We start from the raw sequence: 12,283 nt of genomic DNA on the forward strand, positions 1-12,283 counted from the left end.
CCCGAGAGGGCGCTGTTGAATAATGTGCAACTCGCGCTCCAGACATCCACCAGCACGCAATTTCCGGCGTGTGGGTGGATGTTTCTGTCTGCAGCGGAAGTGCGTGTGGGTGGATGTCTGGAGCGTGTGGGTGGATGTCTGCAGCCAGACCCCTCTCTACATTTTCGCCCCTATAGAGTGGCGAAGTCACGCCCCTTCCGGTAGGGCTCATGGGACCTATGAGATCGAAAAATATGAATGGGTGTCAATGGAGAGAAAATAAATATTTTCTGGTCCCAGTCTTTATATGCCCTGGATTACACATATGTTGTTTGTGGATTTAAATGATAATTTTTCATGCAAAGAAAACTAAAAATGTTCGTGAAGAAGTTTGATAATTTTAGGTTTTATGTGAGGCCGCTTTGTGAACTACAGCTCTTCGCTGCTCTCGACGCATATGATATGCGTCACCACACCCGCCCTTGGAACTCGGCACAGAGATGGCGATCTCTCTGCCCCACTTCACCGCTTTTTCCAAGGGGAGGATAAAAGCATCGAAAGAGGTGAAAACCATTATAAATCGGGGCACGTGCAGAGTTTCAGTTATGCCGATGGGAAGATTGTCGGTCTTCTCCACGCCAGTCGCAGGGAGCGTGACGTCACATACGAGCCGTGTAGTCTTTCTCGTTGTGTTTTCTCTACAGCCTTTATCTGAACAATTGCACAATAAACGGTCGAACTCTTTGCATGAAAAATTATCATTTAAATCCACAAACAACATATGTGTAATCCAGGGCATATAAAGACTGGGACCAGAAAATATTTATTTTCTCTCCATTGACACCCATTCATATTTTTCGATCTCATAGGTCCCATGAGCCCTACCGGAAGGGGCGTGACTTCGCCACTCTATTCCACTTGTATTGTTTACAGACAATACTTATGCATACGATAGGGAAGGCTATGTGTGACGCCAGACGCCGTCGTGAATCAGACCAATCAGGGCCGACTAAATACACGCCCTCCTTACAAGACACGCCTCCTCAAAATACACGCCCCCGTCTTGCAGGACGCAGTCGGACCCTACTCTTCCAATTGGCTGGCGGTCATTTACAGCCGTAACGCTACTAGCTAATTTGCATTGAGTTGAGCTGTTTTCAACTCTCATTTACAGCTTTACAGCAAAGCTATCGCTTTATCGCGCATGTCTAGAAAGTGAATGCGCGTTTATCGCTGTTAAAAAGACTTCAAAACGCTCTTGGTGTGACGTTCAGTTAAGCAAGCAGCGAGGGGCCGCACACACGCACAAACACACACACATGTGCAATGAAAACAATTGGCTACAGCAATTTATTGATGTCAGAATCTGAAAACTGTATTGATCCCCGGGGGGGAAATGTTTCGTTCCAGGTGCTCTGTGCAAATAGAAATTACAAGCATAGAAGATAAGATTATAAAATAGAAAATTATAAATAAAATACAATAAATAAAAGTAAGAATAAAGTAAGAACTTGACATAATATATGATATAATACAATATTTACATTCTGTTCTGATTATCATAAATTATAAATGGATATAATTTTTTTTATAGAAAATGTATTTTTTTACTTTTGAATACTAATAGGACGTATTGAATATTTTAAGTGATATAGGCCAACACATACGAATAATAAGTAAAAACGGGCTACATTCGGCTGAATTATAAAAGGTATAAGTGGTCAAAGCCGTTTGGGAGCCGAAAGATCAGACATTATGGCTTTGAATTAAAATGTCTAAGATGAAAAGGAAGGATCGGGAACTTTGACCGATGCATACACACAACAATGTATCATCAACATTTTTATTCTGTCTTTCTTTTCACACAAGGGAACTGTATGACAGAGTAGAGACAGGAGATAATGAGTGTGTTTCTCTTTAAGCCGGTTTACGTCGAGCCCTGTGAAGCAGGAAGGAGAGACGTCTTGCGCATGCGCAGTAGCAAAACAAACATCCAACGAGCTGTCTAGCATCCTTAATATTTACACTTTACTGAGAAATAGGAAGTGTCAACGCTAATAAGGTGCCACTCATTTCATCGTATTATCTGCGTACTTTAATTCTACTTCGTTTACAACTGCAGCCGATACTTGACTGCGGTGCAAGTTGGGTAACGTTTGTTAGAAGCGCCAAATTTAAAAGCAGAATGTAAAAACAAGGAGGTTGATGAAAGACCAACTAACCAACTAACACGACCAATGATGACCTGCCGTTTTATGTTAAACGTCAATGTCATAACTAGACAGAATTATCCAGCCTAATTCTCTGTACTCTTCGCTAATACACGAGCGTCATTTTCATATTTATTTTGTTCTACATAGATGACGCAGACGACTCGTACCGGGAGGTTACGAAAGGAGGTCAAATACACGGAGTCGGACAATGACCTGTGAGTTTTCACTTACATACAATATCTATTTAAAAAATGATTTACACTTTACTTCATGCTTTTGTTGTGATGTAGCACAGCTCGAGTCCAGTGAGAGTTTTAATGGACATGTTGTGTTAACCAAGGTGCTCTTCTCTTTTGTACCCAGGTCGTTCTCCCAGTCAATGAGTAGTGAGGAGGACCTTGATGAATGGCGACCTCCGGAGCCCAAGGTATCTAGTGAGACCACCATAGACCCTGTGTCGGGGAAGAAGAAAACTGCTGCCAAGAGAACTGCTAAGCCCAAGGAACCCAGGGCTCCTAAAGCCCCCAAAGAACCAAGGGCTCCTAAAGCCCCCAAAGAACCAAGGGCTCCTAAAGCCCCCAAAGAACCGAAGCCCCGGGCCCCAGCCAAGACACCCTCAAAGCAGAAAGCTTGTGTGCCCAGAACCATCAAGGCCTCAACATCTACCATGGGGCCTGGCAGAAAGAGGAAGCATGAGGACCCGGTGGCAGAGGCAGAGAAGCAGGGGGGCAGGGATGGAGGCGGACAGTCGGACCAACCCAATAGTTACTCAGAGGGAGGAAAGCCCAGTGTCACCATGAAGATGGAGGTGAGCATGATCAAGATAATAAAGCTTGGGCAGGGGACTTGAAGTAGGCGACTTCCACCATTTCGAAGGTCTCAGTGTCAATGTTACCTTTTAACTGAATGCAACCACACACATTTTTCTCAGAAAATGCACATGCGGTGATATGTCTAGTTGTTATTTGTATTATTCCGCCACTTTCTCCTGTTCAGCATGTTTCGGTTGCTCGCTTATTATCTAACCGCATTGATCGATATTAATGCCTATCGATGAAAGGCATTAATGCCTGCCTATCCAGTTCACGCAGGAGGCTAATTTATTCCTTACAAGAATATTATTTATTTTTAACTGTACAAAGGAGTAGCACTAGAACTGGCACAAACTTTTTATGTTACAGACAGAGAGACAGACAGACAGAGACTCACGGGTTGAGGCTAGGTTCGTCAAACATGACAAGAAGCTAAATTTTATCTACTTAAAAACGATATATTTTCCGGCCATGCTAATACGACTGATTATAAGTTATAACTATACTCCTATAAACATATTCTTACTAATTATTTATATATTTATCATACCAATACTACTTCACATACTAATGCGACTATTTATAAGTAATGTCAATTCTTCTTACTATAATACTAGTACTTCCTCTACTTATCATACCAATATTACTACTAATAAGTCATCATACCAATACTAGTATTATGTATCGTACTTGTTCTACTTTCACTACTTATCATACTTAAACTACTACTTATAAGTTATCATACCAATACTAATTTATATCATACTTCTACTTCCACTACTAATACCTAATACTATTTCTTAACATACACTTTCGAACATATTAAAGATAATTTTACACTACTGTACTCACCGCACTTCCTGCAGGAAATATATATATTAGGAAATAAAAATGTGATTTATAATGTGATGAATATAATAATAACGATAATGAAATAAATAATAATAAATAACAAGAGGGACAAACAATATGCTAGAAAGGATAGTTCAGCTAACAATATATAAATCTAATGTTTAGAAGGATGACGCATAAAACAATATAACTCTTTATTCGACTAACTAATAAATCAGTTCACTGGTTTCCGGTAGGGCTTTGCGATAGTAGACTAAATATTCTATCATCTATTATCATGATATCGAGGATATAAATAATATATAAAAATTATAAATAAACAAAAGGCGACACTGACGACGATGCCCATTAGTTTGGAGCCCAGTCAATGTTGTGTAATGGGTTAATGTGCTAATGTTTACTCAACTTTTTTTGTTGAGTAAAATACCAAATATAGTTTTATTTATAATATTATTTCTAACATATCTATATACATATCTATATTGTTTATATCTATATTGTTTATATTTGTACAATTATAACACCTAAAATAGTCAGAGCAGTGAAGGTTTGGTCGGAAAAGAGCATAACGACCAACCGACTTGTTGTCGGCCCTAGTGCAAATTAGTTCTGAAATTTGTGATATCATGGCGGCACCAGTAACATGAAATATAAGGCTTCATAACAGTTTTGTGTTAACCAGTGGGTGATATTACAGACGCCACATCTGTATCTTTCGCAACTATGGCTGAAAATCATATTTGCTTTTTTTCTTCCACTGTATTTTTTTTACTATGTACAACGCTATCCGCCATTGTTATTTTGTACTGCAAGCATATCCTGTAGCTAAAAACAAAGGTAAATATTAGGGGTGGGAAAAATAATCGATTCTTCGATGCATCGTGATTCTCGCTAGAACGATTCTGTCTCGATGCAGATAAATGAATAATCTGGATAAAAAAAAAAAGAACGATTTTTTTTTTGCCTGCTGCAACATTCTGTTCGCCAGAGAGGGATAATTTTTGTAATTTTAAAATCATTGAATTTATCTTCATCCTTATTGTCCAATTTGATTTGTCTTGACACGATTGTGATTCAGGCTACGCATAGCATGCGTGCAAACTCACAGCCAGACACAAGAACTCCTTCTAATTCAAGAGCAGCTTTTCCTTTAATGACATAGAAAAGAAAGATTAGAAATAAAATAAAACTGAAACCGATTTTTTGCATGCTTCCATATTGTGTTATAATGCAAGCTGCATTGATTATTGCATTGTTCATAGAAAGTCATATTTGTGACATAAGCTTTCTCTCTTATGAAATATTAGATAATTTAATTCATCTGTTGATGTCTTTAATGATCATCACAAAAGTAGGAAGTGATTAGCAAACTCTGAGTAGCAAACCCAGATATAAATATATATATTTTTGAAAATCACGCATGGAAATGTGCATAAAAAAAATTGTTGATTATTGATGCATCGAGTTGCATCGATAATCGCGTCAGAATCGAATCGTTGACCTCATAATCGGAATCTAATCGAATCGGAACGATTTTTAGATTTCCAAATCGCGTTATTAAAAAAAAAAAAAGATAAAAAAAAAAAAAAAAAAAGACGGAATCAATTCGTAGCGCTCGATGTTGATTCTGTGGCGCCGGCCACACAATGGTCTATGTATGGGAAACACTGTATAATGTAAAGTTATTCACTTAAATGGTTTTCCCTCTATTTTCAACCCTCTCAGATGATAAAATGTTAACTCCTTTGCATCTCTTCTTTTGTGTGACCTGACAGAGGCAGTCCTTCACTGTGGCTGACGGCCCTCTCTCAGGGGGCTGGGTGGACGAGGCGCTGTCTGGGACAGGCATGGCAGGAAAGAAGGAGGAGAATGAAGACTTTACCTTTGATGAGTCTTACGTTAAGAGACAGAAGACCAGTGGCGCCCCTGATGGACAGCCCAGTGCCTTGTCGTCACCTGCCGCACGGGCTTTGAGGAATGAACTCAACATGAACTGGGACCTGATAGAGGTACATACACGCATGCACACACACACTATAATCTATTATATGTATCAGAGCTCTCCATGAAAACTGAATGTTGCATATGGCCAGGGGTTTTGAAACGACATTACCAAAACCTTTATTTTTAAATTTTTCTTCAAAGGACAACATCTACAGTTTTGCCGCTGGGTTTTGGTCTCTTTGTGAAAATAGGCTTAAATGCTGACTGTTGTCCAGCATATTTCACGCATGGGCTCTCTGTCAACTCCCGCTTTGGTGAGAGACAGTGCGAAGGGGCTCCACGCACTGAGAATTTTGGGAGAAAAGCTTTAAAGTCACACGTGGCACCCATGACTCAGCTAAACAACACATTTCCCAAGATACTACAGTTTCACGCAGAAGTTAAAAAAAAAACTTGATCCCAGGTAAGCGTTACCTGCCCGCACACACTTCCGCCAAATTGAGTTTGGCGGATTGAGATGCCAAAACTATACGGCAAGGTGCGCAAGCAAGTGGAGAAACAAATCCATACTATTAAACATTAGTGTTTTTCAGAGATTGAAGTAACTTGAAAAAAGATTTTAATTTTTTTTATGCAGTTTTGCTGCCTAACCAGTATTTTACCCCTTCAGAAAAAAGCATTTATATCGAAATTAGAAGATAATATTAACATACCTTGATATAATACCGTTACCGTCTATACCTCAAATGATACCGTGATATAATTTTAGTCCATACCGTACAGCCCAAATTTGAAGGAACCATCTTATGTTAAATTCGAGGTAAGTCAAGCTTTTTGGAGCAAACACAACAGCTATTTGTTTGCTTAACGTTAGCCACCGCTTTTTTGATGTGATATAATTATCAATGATATGGTATTTTTAGGGCCGAGTCAACGCCGAGTACTGCACGACGTAGACCTTGAATAAAGTTATTAATTTCTAACAACATATGGCTATTTAGGGCTAAATAATCTGGCAAGTGTGTTGTCCTAAGCTAATACACCAATGGCAAATTTCTGTACAATAAAGGGCTACATTTTGCATCCAAGTCTGTCATTTGAAATCTTTCCATTGTATTGTGTGCTACAACCTCCGTAATGAATTTTTGACGCTAAATCCCGGCCAGGGTAGTTTAGAATTCGAGTAGCCGTATATCTCGAACCCCCCTTTTTAACTCTGAGGAGTTTGCAGGTCTGGTTATTATATACATGCATGCATTTTCAACACACAAGTAGGACAAATCCAATGCATGCCCTTCTTGAAAAGCAACGTGACACACTGACATTGAAGAATTAATCTAGATTACTAGAAATGTATATTCAAGAGAGAGTTATTGTCCTGGGTGTGACGAGTGTGTGGCAGGGGTGTACGGTATAAACGGTATAGAAAGTACACCGGTGTGAATTTGCGCTACGGTATGGATTTTGACGTTCCTCTGAGACCGTTGTTACCAGTAGACGGTGTTGTAAGTAACGCATTAATGCAGTAACGTAACTACTTTTTCATGTAAAAAGTAAAGTAACGCGCAACTACTGAAAATATGGTAACGAAACGTAGTTCCTTTATTCAATTCGGCGCAACGCTACTTTTCCCAGGGACAGATTTGACAATGATACTGCCTTCTCAGGCAGTATGCTATAGCAAGCGCGCCTGCGTGCTTGTGCAGTAATCCCTTCACAAACTCTCGTTCCACACCGTACGAGACGGACGCTGGTAGCTTGAAGCTGTCTCTGCATCTCAGACATCGCTTCCGCAGGCATTTTCCAAAGCCAGTTCTTGCGTCAAAAAAAGCCAGTGGTTGAACGAGATAACAAACACGTCAATGTTTACTTGTCTAAGGACATGGTTCCTTTTCCAAATGTCGATAGAAAAGGCTTTAAGAGATTGTCAAAACACTGAATCCAAGGTACGCATTACCTGCCTGCACACACTTCAACCAAATTGACATGCCAAAACTATATGGCAAGGTCCGCGAGCAAGTGGAGAAGAAATCAATACTATCAAACATGAGTGTTTTTCAGTAACTTGAGAAGAGGTTTAGATTTTTTTTTCATGCAGTTTTGCTCCCTAACCAATATTTTACCCCTTCAGAAGCATTTATATCGAAATTAGATGATGAAATGAACATACCGTGATCTAATTCCGTTACGTCTATGCCTCAAATCATACCGTGATAGCCTTTTTAATCCATTCCGTACAGCCCTAGTGTGCGGCATGATTCATGTTAATTTGCGTTTCTTACCCTGCGTTCACACCAAAAGATGCATTTGCTGCCCGAACGCCGAAGTTTTGCGGCGCCGCAAAAGTTTTCATTCACAACCATGGCCGACATTACGAGCATTGCATGTCTTTACCTGTTGTGGAAGAGGGAGAGACGTTGGAATGCCCGTCGTTTATGGGTTCATGAGACCATTCGGAGCCGTACAGAGCTCGGTGAATTTCACCGTCTTCTGCAGGAGCTCCGTCTGGATGACGACCGCTTCCAGCGCTATTTGAGGTTGACTCCAGCCCAGTTTGATGACCTGCTAGCTAGGATCGGTGCTAGGATCTCTCGGTTGGACATTTATACTTGTATATATATATGTATTGGACACTTATAACTGGCCACGGTGGTGTTGAAGATCACCGGGTATGCGGAGACTGCAATTATTATCTTCTCCTCCATTTTAGTGCTTTGATCTGGATCAGGTAGTGAACTCTAGGTCACTCCAAGGGAGTAACCCTGATTGGCTGTTACGGCATGTCACTCAGTGGCAATGCCTCAGTGGCAACGCTGTTGAACGCTGATTGGCTGTCATCACGCGTTTGCTGCCGAAAAGTTTAAATATTTCAACTCGAGCAGCATTTGACGCGCCGCAAAATTCGTGAACACGCCCGCCGCCCGTGCCCGGCAGCGGGCACGGGCATGCCGCGCTGCAAATCAGATTTTGACGCGCCGCAAATCAAATTTTGCTGCCGGTTTTCTCGGCAGCAAATGCTGCGGCAGCAAAGCAGCAACGCGTCTCTACATTCACTATGAATGGGATCGTGACGCGCGTCAACTTTTTGCATCTTTTGGTGTGAACGCAGGGTTAGAGTTACAGCCGATTTTGGAAAGGTTTGTCATTGATATGTATGCATGCAGGCAGCTTTTTGGAACGATTTGAAATAAGAAGAGTATGTTCATAAAAAAAAAGGCTATTAAAATAGTGTTCAATTTAAATTTCACAATATCTCAGTCAGACGATTATTGGCACAGCACTATCTAGTACTAAACTGGTTGGCCAAGAGGATTTTAAACCTGTTTTCTTACATTATGCTATTGTTTTAGTGATGGTGTCAAATTAGTTTTCCAGTTTGTTTAAGGTTAAGTTTAAGATCATACTAGACTTAGTAACATGTTTAAAACTCTTCAAACCTGAAAATCAATTGTTCTGTTAGCTACACTTTTGCAAAAATTATTCAAGAAAGATTGTTGCAGTAATAGGAAGGCAGATCAGAACACAGATTCAGCACGTCTCACTGTGTTAATAATATTTTGAAGGGATGTATATGGTGGAAGGATGAATGCATATTACCTGCTGGCGACTTAAGCCATGGTGGTATGTTGCTGTCTCCTGTGTCTCCTTTCCTCTAGCTCTTGTCCACGATGACTGTGGTGGAGCGCTGGGTGTGTGTGAACATAGTGAAACTCCTGCGGGAGGAGAACACGGTGCCTTTCATGGTGCGCTACAGAAAGGACATGATCAACCACATGGATGCTGACGCTGTCCGCGATGTGCAGCTGGTGTACGAGGAGATATGGTAGGTGGGCCTCCGATTTGATGAGTGTGTGTGTCGGGGAGAAAGAGGGCACGGATACACGTTTTAAAGTGAAAACAATAACGGTTCTAAATGTTGTATGATACAAAGCACTTTGGGTGTCTTGAAAAGTGCTTTATCAATTCAACAATTATAATAATAATATTGTTGGCCGCTAGATGGCAGTACTTACCAGCCTAAGAACCTTTGATTTAAACATTTGATTTAAACATTTGATTGGATGTGTATGAAAATGTTGTACCACTGATTCTTTACAAATTTTAAATAATTACCGGATAAACATGGCCAAGAATATATGATTCTGTCTCTGAATGTTTTATATCCAAAACAACATCTTCAAAGTTGGTACCTGGATTCAGAGCAATAGAATAAACCTAATCGTGTCGTCTTAGGTAAAGTGTAAAGGAGACACAGCAAAGCATCAGTTTGTAACCGATAAGTGCTGGTCAACTTTCAAATGCCTCTAAAAATGCAGGTGCATCTCAATTACAATATTGTTAAAAAGTTCATTAATTTCTATAACTTAATTAAAAATGCTAATTAAGTTACCCTAACACATATAGATTCATTACACCCAAATAAGTTAAAATATTTTTGGTACATTGAAGCATGGAAGTGTTATGGAAGTCCAGGTTGCTGCGATAGCAGCCTTCAGCTCGTCTGCATTGTTGAGTCTCATGTCTCCTGACAAAACATTCAGTCCAGATCAAGCGAGTTTTCTGGCCAATAAAGCACTGTAATCCTATGGTCATTAAACCAGGTATGGGTACTTTAGACATTTTGGGGAGGTGCCAGTCCTGCTGGAAATTGGATTATTGGATTCTGTGCCTCTCCCAGGGGCATTGCTAGACCTAGAGCTTTACCACAGGCCCCCACCTCCCAATACTCTTTTTTTTTTTTAAATGTGTGCACAATATGAAATAGATGGCTACAGAAGGGTATGTACGAGCTTCAAAATTATTATCGTCACTGTCATACTGTAGGCTATATATTAAGGCACTGGTAAAGGACAAGTGAAGATTCAAAGATTCATGAGTTCCGTACAATGATATTTATTTAAACTAGTGGTGGGCCGATATCGGCGTTAACGCGAAATTTTTATCGGGCGATAAAAAAAATATCGCCATTAATCTATTTTCAAAGTTTGGTTGGGAGCTGGGCATAGGCTTCACTTACGCTGGACGCGCCCCCACCAGTTTTCGTCAAGAATCATTTTGTACCCACCACTTGTAAAAAACAAAACTCGAGTGGAATTATTGTGACGTGAGGGTTCGATATGTGTTGGTGGATCACTCTTTATGAGAAGAAACAGCAGAGAGACGGTCGGATGACTTTCTCAAGAAGTACCTTGCTTTACTTTTCAACTCACAACCACAACACTTCCTTGTTCGGACCCATCACGTGACTGAACTAACCAATCAGAAACTAGAATTTAGACTGAGGTAAACGTGAAGGAATCAGAGAGGCAGATTCAACAGAATATCCTGACTGTTAATGTGAACATGTAAATATGTCAGTAATAATTGTGTAACATAAATATGTAAATGATTAACTGACTAAACATTTTAAATACATTTCTAGCAAATTAACTCCAATATAAATTATATTAATTTATTCTACAACTTTCAAATATTTATCTTCGAAACCTTACATTATTATGGATTATTACACGGCTCTTCTCAATGCTGTAGACTGCTCCATTCACTTGCATGGGCCTTCCCAACGTTCAGCTGTCAATTATTTTTGTTTATGCTCCGTTCACTTGCATGGGCACTTCACAGCTTCCGGCGGTGAATTATATTTGATAATTCACCATTGCCAAGTATAATTGACCGCTTTCAAGGTAAACAAACAGATTTTTTGCCGTTTGCCATTTTAATCTAGATGAATCTAGATACATTTTGGAATTAATCTAGATTAATCTAGATTAAAAATAATAATCTATGCCCACCACTAATTTAAACACATACACACCTCAAAGATTTGAAAACAATAAGATCCTCTTACTGCAACCATTTAAGATAAGAAATACTCTGATTCTTAGCTACCTCAACCTCAATCCACATTTAAAATAAGTATTTCAGGAAAATAAAGTAACTAACTAAAAAATGAACAAAAAGTCCCTGTATGACCTACACCTCTTTATGACCTTCACCTTATTATCTAAAGCTGTATTATGCAGGATGCTCCCTTTTAAGGAGAAGTTGTGCCTTATGCTAACAAACTCTAATCTGACATAATATGAGTTTCATTTAAAAGTAGATTATTTAAATTAATTAAGTTTTCCAAATATTCTAATTTATTAAGATGCACCTGTACGTTTATTTCAAGTCCGATGAAGTTTTATAATCAGTGCGGTTTTGGTTTGATCACTGAATGCTCCATAAATTAAGAACAGTGGAGTCTCCATGGAGAATAGTGTCGAGGTTTCCCTGAGCAAGACACCTAATTCTAACAGATCCCGACGAGCTGGCTGTCGCCTTGCTTGGTTGACGCTGCCTTCGGTGTGTATGAACCTTTGTAAGAGGCTTTGGATAAAAAAGCTTTTGCTAAATTCTAGTGCTGTCAGTTTAACGCGTTATTAAGGGTGTTAACGCAAACCAATTTTAACGGCGTTAATTATTTTATCGCGTGACTAACGA

The 12,283-nt window shown here is 39.6% G+C and overlaps 2 protein-coding genes across 3 annotated transcripts in view; both read left to right on the forward strand.

The window, feature by feature from the left end:
- Positions 1-12,283, forward strand: part of LOC132472981 (transmembrane protein 26-like) — a 277,070-nt gene that overhangs the window by 225,059 nt on the left and 39,728 nt on the right. The window lies entirely within an intron of this gene.
- The window catches only part of srbd1 (S1 RNA binding domain 1), a 123,768-nt gene continuing 113,410 nt past the window's right edge, over positions 1,926-12,283 (forward strand). Inside the window, exons 1-5 of one of the 2 annotated variants that reach the window (XM_060072874.1) lie at positions 1,926-2,041; positions 2,340-2,407; positions 2,556-3,000; positions 5,632-5,865; positions 9,457-9,623. In XM_060072874.1, coding sequence (XP_059928857.1) covers positions 2,340-2,407; positions 2,556-3,000; positions 5,632-5,865; positions 9,457-9,623 — 914 coding nt within the window. In that variant the 5' untranslated portion in view covers positions 1,926-2,041. The remainder of the gene's footprint in view (positions 2,042-2,339; positions 2,408-2,555; positions 3,001-5,631; positions 5,866-9,456; positions 9,624-12,283) is intronic. The other variant, XM_060072875.1, reaches the window with a different exon arrangement.

The sequence above is a fragment of the Gadus macrocephalus genome, chromosome 15 (genome assembly GCF_031168955.1).
Source record: "Gadus macrocephalus chromosome 15, ASM3116895v1".
Lineage (NCBI taxonomy): Eukaryota > Metazoa > Chordata > Actinopteri > Gadiformes > Gadidae > Gadus > Gadus macrocephalus.